The 25,931-nt window shown below is 55.3% G+C and overlaps 2 protein-coding genes across 19 annotated transcripts; one reads left to right on the top strand and one right to left on the bottom strand.

Annotated features, from left to right (window-relative positions):
• The first annotated feature begins 505 nt into the window (after positions 1-505).
• On the top strand, positions 506-8,823 carry LOC310888562 (solute carrier family 22 member 6-like). Of its 17 annotated transcripts, none has more exons than XM_083815359.1 (11): positions 506-626; positions 2,814-3,232; positions 3,321-3,424; positions 3,814-3,968; positions 4,605-4,773; positions 4,864-4,987; positions 5,510-5,619; positions 6,147-6,361; positions 6,741-6,849; positions 7,729-7,932; positions 8,642-8,823. In XM_083815359.1, the coding sequence occupies exons 2-11, from the start codon at positions 2,855-2,857 to the stop codon at positions 8,709-8,711; spliced, it is 1,638 nt and encodes a 545-aa protein (XP_083671485.1). In that variant the 5' UTR covers positions 506-626; positions 2,814-2,854; the 3' UTR covers positions 8,712-8,823. The 17 variants fall into 17 exon arrangements, 10 of the variants coding, with proteins under 10 accessions (XP_083671485.1, XP_083671479.1, XP_083671477.1 ...); XM_083815353.1 differs by having other exon boundaries at positions 513-626; positions 3,780-3,968; positions 7,733-7,932; XM_083815351.1 differs by having other exon boundaries at positions 513-626; positions 7,733-7,932.
• A 555-nt stretch (positions 8,824-9,378) lies between these two features.
• Positions 9,379-25,616, bottom strand: DPF2 (double PHD fingers 2). 2 transcript variants are annotated; one of them, XM_083815361.1, is made up of 12 exons: positions 25,462-25,508; positions 22,015-22,175; positions 21,824-21,931; positions 20,613-20,776; positions 19,362-19,454; positions 18,228-18,306; positions 17,404-17,445; positions 15,188-15,325; positions 14,388-14,516; positions 12,656-12,768; positions 11,579-11,660; positions 9,379-10,983 (listed from the first exon to the last, which is right to left on the bottom strand). In XM_083815361.1, the coding sequence occupies exons 1-12, from the start codon at positions 25,491-25,493 to the stop codon at positions 10,907-10,909; spliced, it is 1,218 nt and encodes a 405-aa protein (XP_083671487.1). In that variant the 5' UTR covers positions 25,494-25,508; the 3' UTR covers positions 9,379-10,906. The 2 variants fall into 2 exon arrangements, with proteins under 2 accessions (XP_083671487.1, XP_083671486.1); XM_083815360.1 differs by lacking the exon at positions 17,404-17,445 and having other exon boundaries at positions 25,462-25,616.
• Positions 25,617-25,931: the final 315 nt, after the last annotated feature.

The following is a 25,931-nucleotide window of genomic DNA, read 5'->3' on the forward strand; positions in this document are numbered from 1 at the left end:
GCACCCACTTTCCCAGAACCCAAGGCACCCTCTGCTCCAGGTGCTGAGGATGTGGGCCTCCTGCCTCCCCTGTACCCTCCCTCGGACCCGTCCCCGCCAGGTCCCCCTGGCCTCCAGTCACTTCCCCACATCCCGGCCACACTTCGCTGCCTCCCGCTGCCCTCCTGCCCCGGGGTCCAAGAGGCCCCCCCCACGGATCCGGTTCAGAGACCCCAGGACTTTGCCCCAATTGCCAGGGCAAATCAACCACCATTGATGGCAAAAATAAGCCTGGGGAGGAACTGAGGGGGTCCCTCTCTGCTGGGGCTGGGGGCTTCCTTGGTGAGGAAGAGGATGGAGAGGATGGAGGTCCCCGGGGAGACAATGGGCATCCCCAGACAGGGATCGGCACGACTGGCGCCAGCGTTTCCGCCTGATGAACAGCTCTGCTGACCCATAGCAGGATGTGGCCCCGAGGAAGTCAAACGTTAACCGGGGCCGGGGTGGCTTTAAATAGAATCGGGGAAAGGGACGGGGATGTGGTCATGGGCAGCCACAGGGCCAAGGGGTCGTAGCCGCTGGCGGACGGATCTGGGAGCAGGGTTCGGTGCTGGAAGAGGTCAGGAGGGAGTTGGAGTGACAGAGAGGTGAGTGGGTCGATAGAGATCAATACGTTGATTGGGATGGAGAGACCAATGGACTCGTTGAGAGAGATGAAAGCCCACAGGACTGATGAGTAGGGAGAGAGACACCGAGAGGCTGATCCACAGGAAGATTATAGGTCAATAGAGTGAGTGATGGAAAGATTAAGATTATAAATTGATCAATAGACAGATTACATTCAACAGATTGATCAAGAGAGATCAATAGATTGACCAATAGAGAGACAAAATAGAAATTAAGGTCAATCTATTGGTCAATAGAGAGATTATAGGCCAAGAGTTTGATCAATAGAGAGATCAATAGATTGATCAATAGCTAGATTATAGCTCAAAAGATTGACCGATAGCAATATAGAGACCAATAGAGTTGTCAATAGAATGAGACTTTATAGCCCAATGCATTGATTGATTTATTATGGGTGGGTAGATCAATCGATAGAGATCTACAGAGAAGGACAGACAGAACAATAGAAGGATTAAATCTCAATTAATTGACAAATAGATCAATTATAGATCAATAAATTGATCAATAGACTAATGGGTTGATCAATGGAAACATAAATACTGATAGACTGATCAATAAAGAGGGAGATTATGGACCAATTGATGTTTGATAAATTATAGATAATAGAAATATAAAGATCAATAGCGAGAGAAAGTGAGACTGATCAACAGGGAGTCCAACAGATTGATTAATAGAGACAAGGGGAGATCAACAGGTCGATCAATGGACCTATGCAGCCCAATAGATTGACTGATCAGCAGATAGATCAATCACTTGACAGAATAAGGAGTCGATATGAGCTATGGGCAGAGGGACAGGTGGACACAGCCGCTGGAGGGACGATGGGTGGCATGGTCGGGTGCTAAAGCCATTGATTAATCAATTGATTGATTGACAGAGGGATGAAGGAAGGCCAGGGGAAGAGAATGGGAGTGGCAGAGGGCGGGAGGGACGGACAGAGGGAGGGACGGAGGGACGGACGGAGGGACAGTGGGTGGCGGATCGAGCCAGAGACCGAGGGAACAGCAGAGAGAAGGAGGAGGGCGAAACAGCAGCCAGCTATCAATCGATCAATCAATTGGGAGCCATCATTGGAGGGCCAGAGCCACTGGTAGGACAGGTGGGTGATAAAATTGATCGATTAATTGAGTGACTGATCGATAACATGGAAGGGAGGGAGGAGGAGGAGGGAGAGCAGCAAGGAGCAGAGCCGAGAGTGAGAAATAAATAGTCAGTGATCAATAGGCTGGCAGATTAGTGGGCAGATCAATTGATCAGATTGTTAGATTGATGAATTAACAGATTGATAGATCAATAGATTGATGAATTGACAGAGTGACTGATCAACAGACACCTTGATAGATCAATAGAGCTTGAGAGATAAACAATGACACCGGTTGGTTGTGATTGACAGATTGATACACTGATAGATTGATCAATTGATATTGATTGATCAATAGAGCAACTGATAGACTGATAGATCAATTGATAGACTGATTACCAGAGAGCCTGATAGATCACCAGACTGATCAGCTGCCAGATGGACAGGTCAACTGGTAGACCAGTAGAGAGATCGATAAGCAATAGACTGATCAATAGATGGACGGATCAATAGATGGATGGATTGGTAGATCAATGGACCAATCAGCAGATGATCCTCCCTTGGTCTCTCCCCCTGATCTTCTCAACCACCCCTCGGTCCATCCCTCTGCCTGTCCCGTGTCCCTCCATTGGGCTTTCCGTTGGGCTGTCCCTTGGCGCACCCTTCTGTCCGTACCTTGGCCCACCCTTCTGTCCACCCCTTGGCCCATTTTGGTCCTCTGCTGTCCTTCAGCCCTTTGGACCTTCATCCTCACCACCCCTCCACCTTCTCCTGGTCCTGTCTTCAACCTGTCCCTCGCCCCTTCCTCCAAACCATCTCTTGGATATTCCTTGGCCCATCCTTAGCTCCATCTATGATGTGACCATCCACACCACCCATTGGTGTCCCTCCTCCATCCCTTGGTCCAGCCTTCAATCCAGCCTTCACCCCTTCCTCCAAACCACCCTTTGGATGGCCTCCTCTATCCCTCATCCTGTCCTTCGCCCCTTCCTCCGTGCAACCCCTTGCCTGTTCCTCAGATGTTCTTCATCCTTCCTCCAACCCTTTCGCCTCCTCCCACCCCCAGCCGGTCCGGGGACGCCCCCCAGCTCCATCCCTCATCCCGCCATGACCTTCGTGGAGCTGCTGGCCCACCTGGGCGGGATGGGACGCTTCCAGGTGACCTACGTGGCCGCGCTGGCCCTGCCTCTGCTCATGCTGGCCAGCCACAACCTTCTGCAGAACTTCACTGCCGGCGTCCCCGAGCACCACTGCCGGCCCCGGCAAGTGGCCAACGACAGCGTTGGGGACGTCCCCCTCTTTGTCACAATCCCCTCCGATGACCACCACCGCCCCCAGCGCTGCCGCCGGTACGTGGAGCCCCAGTGGCACCTCTTGGAGGCCAACGGCACGGCCAATGGCACAGCCAACGGGGCGGCCACCGAGCCGTGCCATGATGGGTGGACCTATCGTGACGGCGTCTTCGCCCACACCATCATCACCGAGGTGAGGGGCGGACGGTGGCCACTGGGGGGTGGGGGGGGTCACAGATGTCCTTTGACCCCTTCCCCGTGTCCTTCCCCCCCGGTGGCAGTGGGACCTGGTGTGCGAGTCCAAGAGGCTGCGGCAGGTGGCCCAGTCCATCTACATGGCCGGGATCCTCCTGGGCTCCGGCCTCTTCGGGGTCCTCTCCGACAAGTATGTGGCTGGCCTGCTGCTGCACTGGGAGGAACTGGGAGGAATTGGGAGTGGGGAGGGTGGACGGGCATGCGCAGGGACAGCCTTCCTTCCTTCTGTCCCCCAGTGTCCCCCTGTTTCTCATCCCAGTATCCCGTGTCCATATTCCCTATTCCAGTCTTCCCAGTGCCCTAAGTCCCTGTCCCAGTGCTTCCAGTACCCCATGTCCCCATCCCAGTGACCCTTGTCTCCATCCCAGTGCCCCATGTCCCCATCCCAGTATCCCCAGTGCCCTTTGTCCCCATCCCAAAGCACCATAATCCCAGTGCCCAGTGTCCCATATCAGCATCCCAGCCTCCTGTACGCCCCATCCCAGTGCTCCCAGTTCCCCCAGCGCCATGTCCCAGCAGATTCGGTCGCCGGGCGCTGCTCACCTGGTGCTACCTGCAGCTGGGGGTGGCGGGGGCCAGCACTGCGGCTGCCCCCACGTTCGTCATCTACTGCCTCTGCCGCTTCCTGGGGGGCCTGGCCATGGCCGGCGTGTCCCTCAACTCCGCTTCTCTCTGTGAGCTGGGGACCCTGGTGTGGGTTGGGTCCCGCCACCCATGGGAGGGAGCCTGGTGTGGGTTGGGCCCCACCGCCATTGACCCATGGGAGGGACCCTGGTATCTGGGTTTGGTCCCACCACTGTTGACCCATGGGAGAGACCTTGGTGTCCACTTCCAACCCTACTACCATTGACCCTTGGGATGGATTCTGGTGTCCAGGTTGGGTCCCACCACCACTGACCCATGGGAAGGACCTTGGTGTCCAGTTCCAGCCCTACTACCATTGACCATTGGAAGGACCCTGGCGTCTGCATTGGGTTCCACCACCACTGACCCACGGAGGGCCCCACAAACCCAGCTCCAAGCCCAACACCCATGGGACAGACCTTGGTGTCTGCTTCCAACCCTACTACCATTGACCCTTGGGATGGATTCTGGTGTCTGGGTTGGGTCCCACCACCACTGACCAATGGGAGGGACGTTGTTGGTCGGGTTGGGTCCCACCACCATTGACCCATGGGACAGACCTTGGTGTCCGCTTCCAACCCCACCACCATTGACCCGTGGGAGGGCTCCTGGTGCCTGGGTTCGGTCCCACCACCGCTGACCAATGGGAGGGACCCGCGCGCCCAGATGCTGACAGTGACCCCCAGGCATGGAGTGGATCCCGACGGAGGCACGTGCTGTGGTGGGCACCATCAATGGCTACTGCTACACCCTGGGCCAGTTCGTGCTGGCGGGCGCAGCCTTCAGCCTCCCCCACTGGCGCTGGCTCCAGCTCGTCGTCTCCCTCCCCTTCTTCTTCTTCTTCCTCTACTCCTGGTACGGGGGCGCGGAGGGGAGGCTGGGAGGAGGTGTTGGGGCACGATGTGGGGGTCCCCGTCTCACCCCTCGCCCCCCCCTCCTTCCCAGGCTGTTCGTGGAGTCAGCCCGCTGGCAGGTGATTTCGGGGCGACCCGACCTGGCCCTGAAGGGGCTCCGCAAAGTCGCCCGCGTCAACGGGAGGAAGGAGGAGGGCGATAAGCTCAGCGAGGAGGTGATGTCCCCCCCAAACCTTCCAGATCCCGTTAAATGCCTCCCAGATCCACCCAGGCTCCCCTCATTCTCCCCTAGAGCCCCCATTTCCCCTCTACCCACCCTAAACCCATTCCCAGACCCCCTCTATCCCTTCTAAATACCACTGCCTCCCCCACACACACACTTAGATCTCCCTTAGTTGCCCCCTGATCACCTGGATCCCTCCAGATCTCTTGGATCCCCCCAGATCTCCTGGATTCCACCCAGGTCCCCTGCTTCCCTCCTAGATCTCTTCAGATTGCCTGCCTGGATTCCTCCTCCCCGATGCCTTGTGTCCCTCCTAGATCCCCCCAGATCCCTTCTAGATCTCTCTGATGCCCCTCTAGATCCTCCTGGATCCCCCCCAGCTCCTTTCTCTGCCCACTACATCTCATGAGATAGCCCAGACCTCCCCTAGACCCCTTGTATCCCCCAATACATCCCCCCTAGATCCCTTGTATCCCTCCGGATCCCTCCTGATCCCTTGATCCCTCTCCCACAGGCGCTGCGGGCGCTGGTGCGCCGGGAGCCCCCAATGCCGGGGGGGGCCCTGGCCGCCCTGGTCCGTACCCCCGGGATGAGGACGGTCTCTTGCGGCGTCTCCTTCGTCTGGTAAGTGCGGTCACCTCAGGCCCCAAAAACACCTTTTGGGATAAAAAAACATCCTTCGGGGCTCAAAAAACCACCTTTGGGGGGTCAAAACCCATTCTTCTGGGTTCAAAACCCAACCTTTAAGGCTCCAAAACCATTTTTGGGACTCCATGCCCATTCTTCGGTGCTCAAAACCCAATCTTTAGGGCTCAGCACCTGAACTTTGGGGCTCAAAACTCAACTTTTGGGACTCCAAACCCAACTTTTGGGGGCCTAAAACACCTTTTTGGGGACAGAAGCCACCTTTTAGACCTTAAAACCCAACTTGGGATTTAAAACCCACCATTTCTGGAAGCCAAAAGCCACCTTTTGGCGCTCAAAACCCAATTTGAGTGTCTAAACCATGTCTTTTTGTCGACATAACGCCTTTTTAGGGGAACGATACCCAACTTTTGAGGCCAAAGCCACCTTTGAAGGCCAAAGCCCGCCTTCTGGGCACTTGGACATGCTTGGTGGGTTTTGAGTTGAAACATTGGGTTTTTGGGCAGGTTTTCTACCAGCTTCGCTTACTATGGGCTGGCCATGGACCTGCAGGGCTTCGGGGTGGACATCTACCTGAGCCAGCTGGTTTTTGGGGCCGTGGACATCCCAGCCAAGCTGGCCTCTGTCCTGGCCATCAGCGGTGCCGGGCGTCGGGTGGCCCAGGGTGCCTCCTTGGGGCTCGCGGGGGTCTGCATCCTCGCCAACATCATCGTTCCGACGGGTGGGCGCCGGGACGGACGGACGGATGGACAAGGGGAGGGATGGAGAGACGGATGGAGGGCGAGGGGGTGGAGGGTGAGGGGGTGGAGGGTGAGGGGATGGAGGGCGAGGGGGTGGAGGGCGGTGGGAGGGAAGGGGAGGGGAGGAAAAGGGAGGGGATAAAGGGCAAGGTGGTGGAGGGTGAGGGGAGGGAGGGCGGTGGAATGGAGAGATGGAAGATGGAGGAAGAATGGTTAGAGGGGTGGAGAGAAAAGTTGGAGGGACAGAGGCTGGAGAGAGGGATGGAGGCCAGGGACTCAAGGGGCTGGAGATAGAGGTGGGAAGCCCCAGCTGGGGGCCTGGGGGCGGTGACCCCCCCCCCCCCCCGTGGCTGTCCCCAGAGCTGCAGACGCTGCGCATGGCCTTTGCGGTGGTCGGCAAGGGCGCCTTGGCCGCCTCCTTCAACTGCGCCTACATCTTCTCTGGGGAGCTCTTCCCGACCGTCATCAGGTGGGCAGCAGCCCCCCGCGGGGCTGCCTCAGCACCCAGCTGCTAAGACCCCCACCCACCCGCCCACCCCACCCATCCCTGCGTCCATCTGTCCGTCCTGCGTCCCAGCGCAGCCATCCATCAGTCAACGAATCCATCCGAACTTCTCTGTGTCCACCATCAAACCCTCTGTCTGTCCATCCGTCTGTCCATCCAACCACCTCTCCATCCACCCCTCAACACATCCATCCACCCATCCAACCAGCATCAAACCCTCTGTCCATCCGTCTGTCCATCCAACAACCTCTCCACCCATGTGTCTGTCCGTCTGTCCATCCAACAACCTCTCCACCCATCCCTCAACCCATTCATCCACCCGTCTGTCCATCCAACCACCTCTCCATCCATCCATCCATCCATCTATCCACCCGACCATCCAACCACCTCTCAACCCGTCCATCTGTCCGTCCAACCACCATCAAACCCTCCATCCGTCCGCCCATCCGTCCACCCAACCACCTCTCCACCCATCTGTCCATCCGTCTGTCCGTCCAACCACCTCTCCACCATCCCTCCACCCATCCGTCTATCCGTCATCAAACCCTCCGTCCGTCCATCCGTCTGTCCATCCAAGCACCTCTCCACTCATCCTTCAACCCATCCAGCTGTCCGTCCATCCATCCAACCGTCATCGCGCCCTTCATCTATCCATCCAACCATCCCCCAACCACCTCTCCATCTGTCTGTCCATCCGTCTGTCCATCCAACCACCTCTCCGCCCATCCCTCAACCCATCCATCCGTCTGTCCGTTCCTCAACCCGTCCGTCCACCCACCACCAAACCCTCCGTCCGTCCGTCCGTCCGCCCGCCCGCCCACCCTCTCCCTCCTCCCGGCGCAGGCAGACGGGGATGGGCCTGGGGGGCACCATGGCCCGCGTGGGGGGCATGGTGGCCCCCCTGGTGCGCATGGCGGCCGACGTCACCCCGGTGCTGCCCCTCGTCATCTACGGGGCCGCCCCCGTCGTCTCGGCCATCGCCACCTGCTTCCTGCCCGAGACCCGCAACATGCCCCTGCCCGAGACCATCGAGGACGTCGAGAGACGGTGAGGGGTCCCTCTGAGTCCCCATCCCCCCTTGGGGTCCCTTCGGGGTCCCTGTCCCCCCTGGGGTCCCCCCCGGGGTCCCCATCCCCGTCCCCCTCCCCAGTTTGTCCCCGGTTCCTTCGCGGTAGATGGGAAGGGGGGAAACGGGTGTTTTGCGGTGAGATTGCCTTCTTGGGAGGTTTTGGGGTGAGAAGGGCTGGATTTGGGGTGGGAAGAGTGGAAAGTTTTGGGGTGAGGACTGAAGGGTTTGGGGGTGGGAAATGTGGAAGGTTTTGGGGTGAGAAGGGCTGGATTTGGGGAGGGAAAAGAGGAAGGTTTTGGGGTGAAGATTGAAGGGTTTGGGGGAGAGAAGGGTGGAAGGTTTTGGGGTGAGGACTGAAGACTTTGGGGGTGGGAAAGGTGAAAGGTTTTAGGGTGAAGATTGAAGGTATTGGGGGTAGGACGAAGATTTTGGGGTGGGAAACACTAAGGTTTTTGGGCTGAGATCAGGTGGTTTTAGGGTGGGAAGGAGAGCAAGTTTTGGGGTGAGAATGGAAGGTCTTGGGGTGGGAAGGTTTTGGGTTGAGGACCAAAGATTTGGGGGTTGGAAGGACTGAAGCTTTTAGGGCCAGGACTGAAGGTTTTGGGGTGGGGAGGACTGAAATTTTTGGGGCGAAAACTGAGGGTTTTGGGGATTCACTCCTGACCCCCCTGTCCCCCCACCCCACAGCGGGGGCCACCTGAAGGACGAGGACGTCACCATCCCCCTGGGCGCCACCGTGACCAAGGACGGCGCCTGAGGGACGAGGACGGGCACCGGGGAGGGGGCGCAGGACCCCCCCCGCGGCCCCACGGCCCCCCCTTTACCCAAATCCTATTTATTTCACCCCAATAAAGCCACGCCGATGGTCACCGAGCGCCGGCCTTTGCCCCAATTCGGGCGATTTCAGCCACGGCCCCCCCTTAATCCCCCTCCCCGCTGGGGGATTAAGGCTCCTGTCGGGGCTGGCGGGCGGAAAAAAAAACACCTAAACACAGCGGTTTGGCCCCAAAAAAAAGAAAGCAGCACAACCTCAGTAGCAGCCCTCAGAGAAGCCACATCAACGCACCTAAATTGGGCATTTTGCACCCGAAAACCAGGGCAGCACAACCCGTCTACCATCCCTCAGAGAAGCCAAGCAGCAGAATTGGGTTTATCCGCCCCAAAAATAGGGGCAGCACAACCCCAAAGTCAGACCTCAGAAAAGCCACACGCAGGCACCTAAATGGGATTTATTCACCCCAAAAATTAGGGCAACACAACCCCAGTATCAGCCCTCAGAAAATCCACATCCAAGCACATAAGTAGGACTTTTTCACCCCAAACCCACACCGTGGACCTTCAATCCCTCCCACCACAGCCCCCCCACCCCACCAGGGCCCTGAAATCCTTCATTTTTGCCCCAAAACACCCACAATTCCACGTGGTTTTTTTTTTTCCATTTTTATTACGAAAACGAGCAGTTTTGGTGTCATTTTTTTTTATCCGGATAAGACACAACCGTGAAGCTTTGCCGAAGGGGAAAAAACGGGGTAAAACCCACCCGTTTTGGGACATTTCATCATCCCGCCCCCCACCGGGGCGCGAAACAGGGGAAAACCGCCCATTTTGAACCAAAAAGCCGCCTTTTCCACCTGAATCGGGCACAAAAAGGGGGGAAAGGGGAGAAAACACCGGGCTGGAGCCGCCTCCCCACCAGATTTGTGCATTTTTGGGTTAAGTGTTATTTTTCATGATTTGGGGCTATTTTGGGGCTATTTGGGGTCAATTTTGGGCTGTTTTGGGTCAATCTGGGGCCATTCTGGGTCAACTTAGGGCTGTTTTGGGCTAATTTGGAGCTGTTTTTGGTCAATCTGAGGCTGTTTTGGGCCAATCTGGGGCCATTTTGGGTCAATTTGGGGCCATTTTGGGTCTTCCCCCCCACCCCCGCCAGCTTCTTCTCCGTTGGGGGGGTTCCGGCCGGTGAAAATGGGGGTGTGGGGGTGGGAGGGGGGGGGTCGGAGGTAGGTTTTAAAGTTGATTTTTAGAAAAAACAGGCACATTCAGTCCACGGGACCCTGGGGGGGGGGCCGGGGGCAAGCAGGGGGGGTCCCCAGCCCACCCAAAAAAGCACGGTGGCTCCTTCCCGGGGGGGGGAGCACACCCCCTCCTCCCTGCCGCGTTTTGAGGGGAAAAGTGGCGGTTTTAGGACAAAAGCAGCTTCCCCCACCCCCCACCCCAAAACCAAACCCTGTGCAACCGGGACGGGTCGAGGGATCCGCAGGGGCTGGAAAACCCCAAAACGGAGGGGTTTTGCCCCATTTTGAGCCAGCCGGAGGAGGAGCATGGGGAAAACCCCAAAACGTTGGGATTTTGCCCCAATTTTGCGCTGGCCGGAGGAGGATGGCGGGGTGTAAGGCCTCATCTAGGCAGGGGCCGGGAGGAGAGAAAAAAAAACAGGAGAAAAACGGGGGGAAAAAATGAAATAAAAATAAAACCAGAAAAAAAAAACTAAAACCTCACCCCATCAAAATTGAAAAATTAAGGAAAACAACCCAAAAACACAACCCCCAGCTGGCGCGGGGCCCCGAATTTGCCAAGAAAAGGGAAAAGCGGCGTTTTGTTCTTTTTTTGGCACGCCACTCTGAGGCGCTGGAGCGGGGAGGATTCGGGCACGTTTTGGGTGAAAAAGCCCAGAAACAGTGACGGGAAGGGGCAGCCCGCACGTGCCGGGCCTGATCTGGGGGGAAATTACCCCAAAAATCCCTCCTGGGGGTCAGGGAGGCGGTGGTGGCTGTCCCGGCGCTGCACGACGGAGGAACCCAACGCGCGGGCAGCACGATGAAAGGGAGAAAAGCCACCCCCAAAAGTGATAAAAAACAAAAACAAAACCAAAAAAACAACCCAAAATGGGGGAAAAAATGTAAAATAAAAGAGGGAAAAAAAAAAAAGGGAAAAAAGGGAAAAGCGAGGGCATCAGGAGTTGTTCTGGTTCTGGTAGATGGAGGCTTTCTCCTTCAGCAGGTCCAGACACAGGTGGCAGCTCCAGCTCCCTGGGGGCAGAAATCGGGGGGGGGTCACGGGGGGCTCCCCCCGCACCCCTCGTTAGGGGCCCGCGCTTCGTTAGGGGCCCGCGCTTCGTTAGGGGCTGTTTTGGGGTGAAAAAGGGCGGGTTTGGGGTCTCCGCGCATCTCGGCGGCGGTGAGGGGTTCTTGCTGGCAGAGCCCCGTGACCTTCCTCCTCCTCCTCCTCCTCGTTAACCTTCGAGCGAAGGAGGCTGATAATTAACCGGTTGATAATTAACCGGCCGATAATTAACCCTCTGCCATCGAGGTTTTGGGGTTTTGGTTGTAAATACTTTTTTTTTTTTTTTTTTTTGCTTCGACGCCGTGAGTCAGCACAAAGCGTGAGGGAGAGGAGGACGAAGGAGCCTTGGGTGATAATTTTGGGGCAAAAAAACGCTTTTTTGGGGTCTCTGCTGGAGCAGAGGAGCCTCAGGGCAATGCCGGCTTGCGCAATCCAAGAATTTTTAACCAAATCGCAAGAATCTCCCCCCAAAAAAGCAGGAAGGATTGGGTCTGCGCGGCTCTCGCTGTTTTGTACCGAATTTGAGGTGTTTTGACCCATTTCTGGGGGCGCAGCACTCACCCTCGGGGGGCTCCGACATGGGGGGCGTGAGGCAGTACATGTGGTAGCCGCGGTCGCAGTCGTCGCAGAAGAGGAGCTGGTCCTGGGCCGATTTGGGGGGACATTGGGAAAAAGGGAGAAATTGGGAAAAAGGAAGAAATTGGGGAAAAAGGGGAGGAATTGGGGGAATTAAAGTGAAAGGATCCCATAGGTCCCTCTGATGTTTCCCCCCAAAAAAGCACCGTTTCCTTCCCAAAATTGTCGTTCCCCCCCCAAACCACCATTTCCCCCTAAAAAGCACCATTCCCCCCGCCAAAAAAGGTGCCATTTGGCTTCCCAAAAGCACCATTTCTCCCACAAAAGCACCATTTCCCCCCCCAAAAACATTTCTCCTTCCAAAAACACCATTTCCCCCGAAAAAGGCATCATTTTCCCCCAAAAAACCCACCATTTCCCCCCCAAAGCCCCATTTCCCCCCACAAAAAGCCCCATTTCCCCCCAAAAGGGCACCATTCCCCCCCCCAAAAGGTGCCATTTGGAATCCAAAAGCACCGTTTCCCCCAAAAAAAGCACCATTTCCCCCCAAAAGGGCACCATTTTCCCCCAAAAGTGCCATCTGCCCCCCCAAAAAGCCCCATTCCCCCCAGAATAGCCCAATTTCTCCCCCCAAAAGCCCCCCTTTCCCCCCACAAAAAAAGTGTAATTTCTCCCAAAGAAGGCACCATTTCCCCCCCCCAAAGCCCCATTCTCCCCAAAAAGGCACCATTTCCCTCCCCAAAAGCCACCTTTCTCCCCCCAAAACCCCCCATTCCCCCCCAACACCCCAATTTCACCCCCCAAAACCGCCCATTCCCCCCCCAGACACCCCAATTTTGCCTCCCAAATACCCCCATTTCCCCCCCCAAACCCCCCATTCCCCCCCAACACCCCAATTTCGCCCCCCAAACACCCCCATCCCCCCCCCACCCCAATTTCGCCCCCCAAACCCCCATTCCCCCCCCCAACCCCCCCCATGCTGCCTCCCCCGGCCCCCCAAGCCCCCCAGCACGGGGCAGGGGGGCAGAAGCCCCCCCGGCACACCCCCCCCGGGGGGCTCACGTCGTTCTCGGAGGTGCCGCAGATGTTGCAGCACTTGCACTCGATGCACTGCCAGCGGTACGTCTTGACGGCTGCCATCATCACCGGGGTGAACTGCAGGCACGAGGGGTGCCCTAAAAAGGGGGGGGGAAATCAGCCAAAAGGGGGGGGGAGGCTAAAAAGCACCCCCGGCCCGGCTCTGACCCCAAATCGTCGCGTTTTTAAAGAAAAAATGAGTGAAGAAAGAGCGGAGAGGGAAAGGGTGGGGAAAAAAAGGGGCTGGAGGAGGGCTGGTGGTGATCACGGACATGAAACCCTACAAGGAAGACACTTTAAAAGCAAATAATGGGGCTGGAAAGGGTCTGGTGATGGCCATGGACATGAAACCCTACAAGAAAAACACTTTAGAAGCAAATAATGGTGCTGGAAAAGGTCTGGGGATGGCTATGGACATGAAACCCTACAAAACCAGACACGTTAAAAGCAAATAATGGTGCTGGAAAGGGTCTGGTGGTGCTCATGGACATGAAACCCTACAAAAAAAAGACCATTTATAAGCAAATAATGGTGCTGAAAAGGGTCTGGGGATGTTCATGGACACAAAACCCTGCAAAAAAGATCCTTTAAAAACAAACAATGGTGCTGGGAAAGGTCTGGGGATGCTCATGAACAAGAAACCCTACAAAAAAAGACACTAACAGCAAGTAATGGGGCTGGAAAGGGTCTAGTGATGGCCATGGGCATGAAATCGTACAAGAGACACACTTCAGAAGTGAATAAAGGCGCTGGAAAACGTCTGGGGATGCTCATGGGCATGAAACCCTACAAGAAAGACACTTTAAAAGCAAATAATGGGGCTGGGAAAGGGTCTTGTGACAGCCAAGGACACGAATCCCGATGGAGAGGATCCCTCTACACGGGGATAACCATGTAGGAAAAGGTCTGGGGATGCTCATGGACATTAAACCCCACAAAAAAGGCACTTTAAAACCAAATAATGGGACTGAAAAAGGTCTTGTGATGGCCATGGCCATGAAACCCTACAAAAAAGACACTTTAGAAGCAAATAATGGGGTTGGAAAAGGTCTGGGGATGTTCATGGCCATGAAAGCCTACAAAGAAGACCCTTTAGGAGCAAAAAATGGGCCTGGGAAGGGTCTGGTGATGTCCATGGTCATGAAACCCTACAAAAAAAGACCCCTTAGAAGTGATTAATGGGGCTGGGAAGGGTCTGGTGGTGCCCATGGCCATGAAACCCTACAAAGAAGACCCTTTAGGAGCGAGTAATGGGACTGGAAAGGGTCTGGGGATGGCCATGGCCATGAAACCCTACAAAAAAGACACTTTACAAGTGAATAATGGGGCTGCGAAAGATCTGGTGATGTCCATGGCCATGAAACCCTACAGAAAAAGACCCCTTAGAAGTGATTAATGGGGCTGGGAAGGGTCTGGTGGTGCCCATGGCCACGAAACCCTACAAAGAAGACCCTTTAGAAGCAAATAATGGGGCTGGAAAAGGTCTGGGGATGGCCACGGCCACGAAACCCTACAAAGAAGACCCTTTAGAAGCAAATAATGGGGCTGGAAAAGGTCTGGGGATGGCCACGGCCACGAAACCCTACAAAGAAGACCCTTTAGGAGCAAATAATGGGGCTGGAAAAGGTCTGGGGATGGCCACGGCCACGAAACCCTACAAAGAAGACCCTTTAGGAGCGAGTAACGGGGCTGGGGAGGGTCAGGGCACGCGGCTCACCCGAGCGGCCGCAGTCGGAGCAGGACACGAGCTCCTCGGGCTGCCCCGTCTTCTTGTTGATTTTGGAGTCCCCCAGGCAGAAGTCGCAGTAGTTGTTGGGCAGCGCCAGGCCATCGGGGCCCTTCTTGGCTGTTTGGGGGGGAAAAAATAATAAAAAAGGGGTTAATCGCCCCAAAAACGGGAAAAAGGGGGTAAAAACGTGGAAACGTGGGGGGGAAAACGGGGAAAAGGTGGGGGGAGAATGGGGGAAAAGGGAAGGAAAGGGGTGAAAATAGGAAGGAAAAGAGATGAAAGATGGGGAAAAGGGGGGTGAGAAATGGAGAAAAGGGGAAAAATGGGGGAGGGAGGGTGGAAATGGGGGAAAAAGGCGAAAAATGGGGGAAAAGGTAAAAAATGGGGGAAAGGTGGTAAAAAATAGGGGAAAGGGAGTGAAAAAGTAAGGAAAAAGAGGTGAAAATGGGGGGAAAAGGGTGAAAAATGGGGGGGAAAGGGGGTGGAAAATGGGGGGGAAAGGGGGTGGAAAATGGGGGGGAAAGGGGGCGGAAAATGGGGGGGAAAGGGGGCGGAAAATGGGGGGGGAAAGGGGGCGGAAAATGGGGGGGGAAAGGGGGCGGAAAATGGGGGGGAAAGGGGGCGGAAAATGCGGGGGAAAGGGGGCGGAAAACAGTCCAGAGCATCCCGCTGCGGCAACCCAAGCCTGGGGGAGATGCGCCAAGGGATCGGGGGGCCGGCACGCGTCTTGCCGCTCGGCAGCGTGTTTTTCGGGGAGGTTTTGCCCCAAACTTGCCCGTTTCCCTTACATTTTTGCTCCTCCGAGCGCTGCGAGACGGGCGTGGGGGGCTGCGAGTCGTCCTTGTCGTCCCCCTCCTCCTCGGCCAGGTGGGAGTGAGCGTAGTGGTAGCTCAGCCCCGGGCGGTTCTTGTAGCGCTTCCCGCAGACTGCGGGACACAAACGGGACATTTTTAACCCCCCCCCCACCGCCGAAAACCCCAAAACCCTCGGGCTTCGAGCACGGGGAACCCCCCCCCCTTCAGGGAAATTTCTAACGGGGGAAAATCGCTGGTTTTTAGGGACGGAGGGAAATCTTTCTCGGGACGGAGGAAGCGCAGCGGCCACGGGCGCAGCCGGCACCTGCGGCGCGGTTTTGGGGTCGCCCCCTCCTCGGGGCACCCCCGAAATTTCCCCAATGCTGCCCATTTTCAGCCCCGTTTGCCCATTTTCTACCCCATTTACCTGTTTTCTTCCCCGTTTGCTTGTTTTCTACCCCACTTTCTGCCATGTGCCCGTTTTCTGCCCCATTTTTCCCCCCTTTGAGCCGTTTTCTGCCCCGTTTCCCCATTTTCCACCCCATTTTCTGCCCCTTTTTCCCATTTCCTGACCCATTGCCCGATTTTCCATCCCATTTTCCCATTTTCTGCCCCGTTTTCCTCATTTTCTGTTCTGTGTTCCCATTTTCTTCCCTGTTTCCCTATTTTTTGCCCCGCTTCCTCATTTTCCACCCCATTTTCTGCCCTGTTTCCCCATCTTCTGCCCCATCTTCCTATTTTCTATCCCGTTTTCCACCCCATTTTCCACCCTTGTCCAGAAGTCGCAGGGGGAGATCCCCAAACACCCCCCCAGCCCCCGGGTCCCCACATTTTCCGTGCATTTTTCCACATTTTTTTTCCCCACCAAGTGGGGGACAAAATCTCCTCCCCCCGGGGAGGGTTTTAAATCCCAATTTTTTCCATTTTCCCCCTTTTTCAATAAAAGCAGGCATCGAAAACACCAGAGCAAGCGATTACGACCCTTTTTTGTTGGGTTTTCGCCCAAACGAGTGCTCTAGAACCCCCCAGGGAGGGTTATAAATCCCAACTTTTCCCATTTTTCCCCAGTTTTTGCCCAAATAAGCGCTCTCAAACCCCCCGGGGAGGGTTTTTAATCCATTTTTTTTTTCCCATTTCCCCCCTTTTTCAATAAAAGCAGGCATCAAAAACACCAATCTTGTTCACCCCCCCCCAGTCGGCGAGGAAGAGGAGTCGCCGCGAAGCCGCCCCCGTTTTCGCTGCTTTTTTAAGCAGGAAAAGTTTATTTTTGCCCCTTTTTTTTTTCTCTCCGCAGCGATGTGCTTTGGCGTCTCTTGAAAGAGGCGGCGTGTTTTCCCAGCCCCGCCGCGGCGGGGGGGGGTTAAATTTTTGTTTTTCCACCCAAAAGCACCCGCTGCAGAGGGGTCAGGGGGCTCGGAGGCGAGCTTTTGAAGTCTTTTTGCCTCTCCCCCTCCCTTTTTTCCCCCGGCGAAGAAATTAAATAATTAAAATTATTATCAAAGGAACCAAAAACGAAGGTTTCGGGGGGAGAGAGGCAGGAGGGAATGAAATAAATGGTGAAAATAATCCGAAAAGGAACCAAAACCGGACGTTTTGGGGAGGAGAGAGGAAGGAGGAAATAAGATAAATAGGGAAAATAATCAGAAAAGAAACCAAAAACGAAGGTTTTGGGGAGGAGAGAGGCAGGAGGGAATAAGTAGTGAAAATAATCATAGGAGGGAATCAAATAAACGGTGAAAATAATCAGAAAAGGAACCAAACACGGAGGTTTTGGGGAGGAGAAAGGCAGGAGAGAATGAAATAAATAGTGAAAATAATCAGAAAAGGAACCAAAAATGAACTTTTTGGGGAGGAGAGAGGCAGGAGGAAATAAATAGTGAAAATAATCATAGGAGGGAATGAAATAAATGGTGAAAATAATCAGAAAAGGAACCAAACACGGACGTTTTGGGGAGGAGAGAGGAAGGAGGGAATGAAATAAATAGGGAGAATAACCAGAAAAGGAACCAAAAATGAAAGTTTTGGGGAGGAGAGAGGCAGGAGGCAATAAGTAGTGAAAACAATCATAGGAGGGAATCAAATAAACGGTGAAAATTATCAGAAATGGAACCAAACACGGAGGTTTTGGGGAGGAGAGAGGCAGGAGGGAATCAGATAAACGGTGAAAATAACCAGGAACTCTAAAATAAAGCAGACAGAGAGCGGACTACCTCGGTCGGGAGGTTTCAGGGAATGCTTTTGTTTGTAACTATCTGAAACACAGAAAGAGAGAGGTGAGAAACGCACGCACGCACCCGTGCCAAGCGACAGAGGGGACTCGGGGGGGGGCAGGCGAAAAAACGAGGGGAAAAAGGGGAGAAAAGGGGGTTTCGGGGGCGGAAGAAGCCAGCGGCAGCTTGTGCAGGACAGGAGGAAGAAGAGAGAAAGGGAAAGCCGAATTTCAGGCTGGTCCGGGGAAGCTTTGTCCTTTTCTGGGGAACTTCTGTCCCTTTTTTGGGACCTTGCATCCTTTTTGGAGACCCAAGGTCCTTTTTTTCAGGACCTTTTATCCTTTTTTCAGGACACTTTGTCATTTTTTGGGGACCTTTTGTCCTTTTTTCGGGACCTTTTGTCCTTTTTTTGGGACCTTTTGTCCTTTTGTGGGGATCCTTCACCCTTTCTTGGGGACCTTTTGTCCCTTTTTGGGGGCCCTTTGTCCCTTTTTGGGGGCCCTGCCTCCTTTTCAGGGGACCTTTCGCCATTTTTTGGGGACCCTTTGCCCTTTTCAGGGGACCTTTCGTCCTTTTCAGGGGACCCTCTGTCCTCTTTTGGGGACCTTTCGCCCTTTTTCAGGGACCTTTCGCCCTTTTTCAGGGACCCTGCGTCCTTTTTTGGGGACCTTTCGCCCTGCCCCTGCATCCTACAGGGGTTCACAAGCACCCTCCTCCCTCCCCAGGTGCCTAAAATCTCCCTTTTTTAACAAAAAATAAAAGCAACAAGTGTTCAAGCCACGCTTTATCCCCAGATCAAGCCACCCCGGGGCTGGGGTACTCACTGTCGCAAGCGTAGGGTTTGTCCCGGTCTTCCAAAATTGCCGCGTCCAGCTTCTTGCGAGCCCCTCCGACGCCTTTGCCCTTTTTTTTTTTTTTTTTTTTTTTTGGGGGAAAAAAAAAAAAAAAAAAAAAAAGAGTGAAATTACGGCCCGGAGGCTCGCCGCCGCCGCTTAGTGGGGACGGAGCGAAACAGCTGCGGGATCGCTTTGGGTCCCGGGCTCTTTCCCCTTTGGGGTGGGAAGACCCCGAGAGCTCCCCTCGTTAAAAATTAGGGTAATTTTTTTTGGGGGGGGGGGGGGGGTGTAATTCAGGCTCAATTAGTGGCTTAACGACAGATTCAGGCACCAGCAAAGTGCCAAAACTGTTGGGATTTGGAGGAAAAATAGCGCTGCGGGTCCTCCAACAGGTGCCAGGACGGGGTTAGGCACCAGCAAAGCGCCCAAAATTTGGGGATTTGGAGGAAAAACAGCGCCGGGGTCATCCAAAAGACGCCACGATGGGGTTAGGCACCACCAAAGTGCCAAAATTGTTGGGATTTTGAAGAAAAACAGAGCCAGCGGTCATCCAAAAGACACCACGATGGGGTTAGGCACCAGTAAAGTGCCAAAAATGTTGGGATTTGGAGGAAAAATAGCACTGGGGGACCTCTGACAGATGCCGGGATGGGGTTAGGCACCAGCAAAGCGCCCAAAATGTTGGGATTTGGCAGAAAAACAGCGCCGGGGTCATCCAAAAGACACCACGATGGGGTTAGGCACCAGTAAAGTGCCAAAAATGTTGGGATTTGGAGGAAAAATAGCGCTGCGGGTCCTCCAACAGGTGCTGGGATGGGGTTAGGCACCAGCAAAGTGCCCAAAATTTGGGGATTTGGAGGAAAAACAGCGCCGGGGTCATCCAAAAGACACCACGATGGGGTTAGGCACCAGTAAAGTGCCAAAAATGTTGGGATTTGGAGGAAAAATAGCACTGGGGGACCTCTGACAGATGCTGGGATGGGGTTAGGCACCAGCAAAGTGCCCAAAATTTGGGGATTTGGCAGAAAAACAGCACCGGGGTCATCCAAAAGACACCACGATGGGGTTAGGCAGCAGCAAAGTGCCCAAAATTTGGGGATTTGGAGGAAAAAGGGTCCCCACCTTGGCTTTCCCCTTCCCTCGCCGCTTCGGCGTGTCCTCCTCGTAGTCCTCGTCGTCCAAATCGTCAAGGAAATCGTCCGGCTCGAGGATGCGCTGGGGGAAGAGGAGAGGGGTTGGTGGAGGAAAAGCCTCGGGACGGGTAAAGGGGGGCAAAAAAAGAAGGGGGGGGGAAGCGTCGGGTGCCCCCCATCCCGAATTTGGACGAGGACGGAGGGTTTTTGGGGGGAAAAGGGGTGGAAAATGGATAAACTCAAACCCAAGAGGCTCAAAAAGTCCCAACGTAGCGCAAAGATGCCTTGAGGAAGGAGGAAGGGGAAAAGAAGAGAGGCATAGGGAAATTTATCGTGGCAAAAGAACCCAAAAATGGGGGGGGAAAAGGGGTTTTACGTAAAATTACGCTGCACTCTCGTGCTTCAGATGATTAAACCGCAGGCACCGGTGGTGAAATGGTGGATTTGGGGGGGCTCGGCCCCCTGATTTCCCCCCAGGCGTGTGCCAACACGGGATTTAAGTCAGGATTTAAGGCTGGGAGGAAACGGCGCTTTTTGGGGGGAAACGGTGCTTTTTAGGGGGGAGAAATGGTGGTTTTTAGGGGGGAATGAAGCTTTTGGGGGGCAGAAATGGCACTTTTAGGAGGAGAAATGGTCATTTTTGGGGGGAAATGGTGCCTTTTGCAGGGAGAAATAGCACTTTTTTTGGGGAAATGGAGCTGTTCTGGGGGAAAATGGTGTTGTTCTGGGGGAAAATGGTGTTTTGGGGGGGGGGAATAGAACTATTTTGGGGGCGAAATGGTATTTTTTTAGGGGGAAATTGAGCTTTTTTTGGGGAAATGGAGCTTTTAGGGCAGAAGTGGCATTTTTTGGGGGGAAAAGGCACTGTTTGGGGGGGAAATGGCGCCATTTTTGGGGGGAAGAGGCACTTTTCGGGGGGAATACCATTTTTTGAGGGGGAGAAAAGGAGCTCTTTTGGGGGGGGAGAAATGGAGCTTTTTGGGGGAGAAATGGAGCCTTGGGGGATAAATGGAGCATTGGGGGGATAAATGGAGCCTTTTAGGGAAGGAAATAGCATTTTTGGGGGGGAATAGAGCTTTTTTGGGGGGAATGGAGCTTTTAGGGGGGGAAATAGGGCTCTTGGGGGAGGAAATGGCACCTTTTTTAGGGGCAAATGGTGCTTTTGGGGCTGAAACCAAGCCTTTTGGGGCAGAAATGCCATTTTTAAGGGGAAAGTTTTCCAAGGAGGCTCCCCCCGCACCTTCCGCGCGCGGCTGTTGGCGACGGGGAACTCGCCCAGGCTGTCGTCGTCGATGCGGGGGTCCGGCAGCGCGCGCTTCTCCAGGGGGTCGGTCCTCAGCAGGGCCTCCAGGCTGCTGCCGTCCTGCGAGATCAGCCCGTCCTTCTTCAGGGCCTGCTCCGCGTCTGCGGGGGAGAGAGGGGTAAAACGGGGGAAAAATGGGGGGAAAAATAGGGATAAAATGGGGGGGGAAAGGGGAAAAATGGGGGAGAAAATGGGGGGGGAAATGGGGGAAAAAGGGGGAAAAATGGGGGGAAAAGGGGGAAAAAGGGGGGAAAAAGGGAAAAATGGGGGGAAAAAGGGGGAAAAAGGGGGGAAAAATGGGAGGAAAAGGGGGAAAAACGGGGGAAATGGGGGAAAAAGGGGGGAAATGGGGGGGAAGGGAAAAAATGGGGGAAAAATTGCGGAGGGAAGGGGGAAAATGGGGAAAAATTGCAGGGGGAAGGGGGAAAATGGGGAAAAAAGGGAAAAAAGGGGGGGGAAAAGGGGGGAAAAAGGGAAAAAATGAGGGAAAAAATGGGGGAGAAAATAGGTGGGAAGGGGGAAATGGGGAAAAAATGGGGGTGGAAAAGGGAAAAATGGGGGAGAAAATGGGGAGGGAAGGAGACAATGGGGGAGACAATGGGGGAGAAAAGGGAAAAATTGGGGGAAAAAATGGGGGAGAAGGGGGAAAATGGGGAAAAATGGGAAAAAATAGGGGGGGGAAAGGGAAAAAATAGGGGAGGGAAGGGGGAAAATTAAGGGCGGAAAAAGGGGGAAAAATTGGGGGGAGAAAAATGAAGGAAAAAAGAAGGAGGGAGAAGGGGGGAAAAAGAAAGGGGAAGAAACGGGGGGAGGGAAAGAAGGGGGGGAAAAAAAGGGGGATGAAATTGGGGGGAAAAAAGGGGGGGAGAAATTGTGGGGGAGAAAAAAGGGGTAGAAATTGTGGGGTGAGAAAAAAAAGGGGTAGAAATTGCGGGGTGAGAAAAAAAGGGGGAGAAATTGCGGGGGGGGGGAAAAAAGGGGGAGAAGGGGACGGGGACGCGTGCCGGGCTCGCCAGGCTGATTTCACCACCTCCTCCGCCCCACTGGGACCGGATGGAGGTTCAAGGAGCCGTGTAGGTCCTTAGCAGCATCGACGATGGGACCGAGACCCTAAAAATCACGCAGAAAGCGGCGGAAAAAGGCTTTACCCGGTTTGATGGAGGGGAAGGAGAGCCTGGGGTCCTCGGGAGGATGAGCGCGGCGTTTCTTCCTCCAGCGGCGCGCGGGGTAGGAGTAGAGCTGCCCGGCGGCTAAACCTGGGCGCGGGAGGAGATAATTAGGGATACGAGGGTAATTACGGGGAAACGAGGGTGGTTTTTTGGCGGGATTTGGGCCGTACCCGGCCCTCGGTGGCGTTTCTCCATCCAGATGTAGCAGTTGCTCTGCGCCACGCCGGTCTGCGAGTCGAGGAAGGGCAGGCGCACGCTGCGCTCGGCGCAGAGCCGCGCGTTGTAGTTGTGGCACTGCTCCATGGCATCGCGGTAGTACTGCTCGCCGAGCCTGCGGGGGGAGAAAGGGGGGGTTACGGGCAGGAAAAAATGGGGGAATCGGGGAAAAAAAAGGTTGGGGTGGTGGGTTCCAGCGGGGTGAAGGTGTGGGGGTCACGGGAAGAAACGGCGGGGTGGGGCGCGGTGGGGAAGGGGTTAAAAAGGAGCCCCAAAATGGGATGCGGGGAAAAAAATGGGTCAGAAAGGAGAGAGGTGGGGAAAAATGGGTGAAAAGGAGCCCCAAAAGGGGTCAAAAGGAGCCCCAAAATGGGATGTGGGGAAAAAATGGGTCAAAAGGAGAGTGTGGGGAAAAAATGGGTCAAAATAGAGAGTGGTGGGGAAAAAAGGGTCAAAAAGGAGAGCGGTGGGGAAAAATGGGTGAAAAGGAGCCCCAAAATGGGTCAAAAGGAGACCCAAAATGGGATGCGGGGAAAAAAATGGGTCAAAAAGGATTGTGTGGGGGAAAAATGGGTGAAAAGGAGCCCCAAAATGGGATGTGGGGTGGGAAAAATAGGTCAAAAGGAGAGTGGTGGGGGAAAATGGGTGAAAAGGAGCCCCAAAACGGGTGGAAAGGAGCCCCAAAATGGGATGTGGGGTGGGAAAAATGGGTCAAAAAGGAGAGTGGTGGGGAAAAATGGGTGGAAAAGGAGCCCCAAAATGGGTCAAAAGGAGACACAAAATGGGATGCGGGAAAAAAATGGGTCAGAAAGGAGTGTGGGGGAGGGAAATGGGTCAAAAGGAGCCCCAAAATGAGATGTGGGGGGGGAAAAATGGGTCACAAAGGAGTGTGTGGGGGAAAAATGGGTGCAAAGGAGCCCCAAAATGGGTGAAAAGGAGCCCCAAAATGAAATGTGGGGAAAAAAAATGGGTCAAAAAGGAGTGTGGTGGGGAAAAATGGGTGAAAAGGAGCCCCAAAATGGGCCGAAATGCACTAAATATCGATTTGGGTAAATAAACACCGATTTGGGTAAATAAACATCGACTTGGGTAAATAAATATCAGTTTGCTGGAGTGTCAGGGGACATCCAGCACTCAATTTCTGATGTTTTAGCCCCAAAAAGCTGGAGGTGGAGGCGTTTCAGGCATGTCAGCGGCCGTGTCCCTAAATTCTGTTTTTTTCCCCTCTTTTGGCTGCAGAGGGAGCCCCAACACCGGGCCTGGGGAGGTGAAACCTTCCCGAGGTTCTCATTTCTGCCCGATTCACCCCAAAAACGAGCGCCCCACTAACACAAAGCCCTAAAAGCGCGTCGGTTTAGGGCAAAAAGGCCGGAAGAAAAGAGTCTGCCTCGTGTTGGGGTCGGAGGGGGGACGGCAAAAAGCCTGGGAGACGCCCCCAAAAAATGGGGAAAATGATGAAAAAGTCTGGAAAGAGCACAAAAAACTATGGGAAGAGCCCAAGAACCTATGGAAAGAGCTCAAGACCCTATGGAAGAGCCCAAGACCCTATGGGAAGGTGCCAAGAATCTATAGAATGTGCCCGACAACCTATAGAATGTGCCCGAGAACCTATAGGATGTGCCCGAGACCACTCCAGGATCATATAGGGTCATCCCCCCAAGGACTGTATAGGGGGAGGAGAGGTTCCCCAGCTCTATAGGGGAACCCCAGCTCCATAGGTCCCCTCGTATGGAGCCGTATATGGGGCACTTCTATAGGTTCCTGTCTCCCAAGGACGTATGGAGACCCCTGCCCCTATAGGGCACCCTGTTATAGGGCCCTACAGTGGGGATCCCCCTCTGCAGGGATCTATAAGGGGCATACAGACAGGTGTATAGGGGCTGCTGCCCCCATACAGGGACAAATCCACACACAGGGCTCCACACAGCCCCTCCGGGCCCTATAGACCCCCTCCCAGGGCCGTATAGGAGGAACATCCCCCCTAGGACCCTCTTGGATCCCCTACAGAGACCCACAGAGGGGGACAATCCCCCCTCAGGCCCTATATACTCGCTCCCAGGGCAGTATAGGGTGAAAATCCCCGTCCCCCCGAGCCTTCTAGGATCCCCTATAAGGACCAATAGGGGGTGCGACACCCCTCCCCAGGCCCTATAGACCTCCTCCCAGGGCCTTATAGGGGGAAAATCTCCCCATAGGACCCTCTTGGATCCCCTATAGGAACCAACAGGGAGTGCGACAGCCCCAACCAGGCCCTACAAACCTCCTTTCAGGGCCCTATAGGGGAAAAATTCCCTCCTAGGACCCTCTTGAATCTCCCATAGAGACCAAGAGGGGGGGACAGTCCCCCCTCAGGCCCTATATACCCCCTCCCAGGGCCATATAGGGTGAAAATCCCTATGCAGAGCCCTTTATGATCCCCTATAGTGACCAATGGGGGGGGGTGCAACCCCCCCTCAGGGTCCTACAGACCCCCTCCCAGGGCCTTATAGGGGGAAAATACCCTCTAGGACCCTCTTGGATCCCCTATAGGGACCAGTAAGGGGAGCAACATCCCCCCCCCCGGGCCCTATAGACTACATCCCAGGCCGTTATAGGGAGAAAATCCCCCCCAGGAACCTCTTGGATCTCCCATAGGGACCAAGGGGGGGGGGGGGGGACACAACCCCCCCCTCAGGCCCTATAGACCCCATCCCAAGGCCTTACAGGGGGAAAATCCCTCCCCAGAACCCTCTAGGATCCCCTATAGGGATCAACAGGGGTGCGGCCCCCCTCCCCAGGCCCTATAGACCTCCTCCCACGGCCTTATAGGGGGAAAAATCCCCCCACAGGACCCCCTTGGATCTCCTATAGGGACCAATAGGGGTGCGACCCCCCTCCCCAGGCCCTATAGGCCCCCTCCTAGGGCCTTATAGGATGAAAATCCCCCCCAGGGCCCTCCAGGATCCCCTATAGGGACTAACAGGGAGGAGTACCCCTTCCAGGGTCCCTATAGACCCCTTCCCAGGACCTTATAGGGGGAAAATCCCCCCTCAGAGCCCCCTTGGATCCCCTATAGGGACCAACAGGGATGCGACCCCCCTCCCGGGCCCTACAGACCCCTTCCCACGGCCGTATAGGGGGAAAATCCCCCCAAAGGACACCTAGGATCCCCTATAGGGACTAACAGTGAGGACTACCCCTTCCCGGGGTCCTACAGACCCCCTCCCAGGGCCTTATAGGGCGAAAATCCCCCCCCAGGGCCCTTTAGGATCCCCTATAGGCACCAATAGGGGGAGTGCCCCCCCCCCTCCGGCGCCCACTTGGACTCGCCCGCCGTGGGGCAGCCCCGCTCCCCGCGGCCGGGCCGGGCCGGACCGAACCATTGCGCCCCCCCCGCGCGGGGGGGGCCGAGGCGCACTCACAGCTTCACCACGTTCTGGACCACCGCCGCCATTTTGCCTCCGCCGCCGGGGCCCTGCGCCGCCCAGCGCGCATGCGCGGCGAGCCGGGAGGGGAGGGGGGAGCGGGGCGCGGAGGGGAGGGGGAGGTGGGGCGAAGAGCGCATGCGCGATGAGCTGGAGCTGCTCGCTCCCCCCCCCCAGCTGCGCTGTTTGGGTTCTGCGCATGCGTGGAGGGGGCGGAGGCGGGAAAGGGGCGAGGAGGGGAAAAAGGGCGGGAAAAGGCAGGTGTGAGGGGCAAAGGGGGGGGGCAAAAAGAGGGGGTGGGGGCAAGATGGAGGGGCAAAATGAGGGGCTGGGGGGCAAGATGGAGGGGCAAAATGAGGGGCAAGGGGCAAAATGGAGGAAGTGGGGGGCAAAATGGAGGGGTTGGGGTAAAATGAAAGGGGTGGGAGCAAGAAGGGGAGGCAAAATTTAGGGGGTGGGGGCAAAAT

The sequence above is a fragment of the Anser anser genome (assembly GCF_964211835.1).
Source record: "Anser anser genome assembly, chromosome: 39".
Lineage (NCBI taxonomy): Eukaryota > Metazoa > Chordata > Aves > Anseriformes > Anatidae > Anser > Anser anser.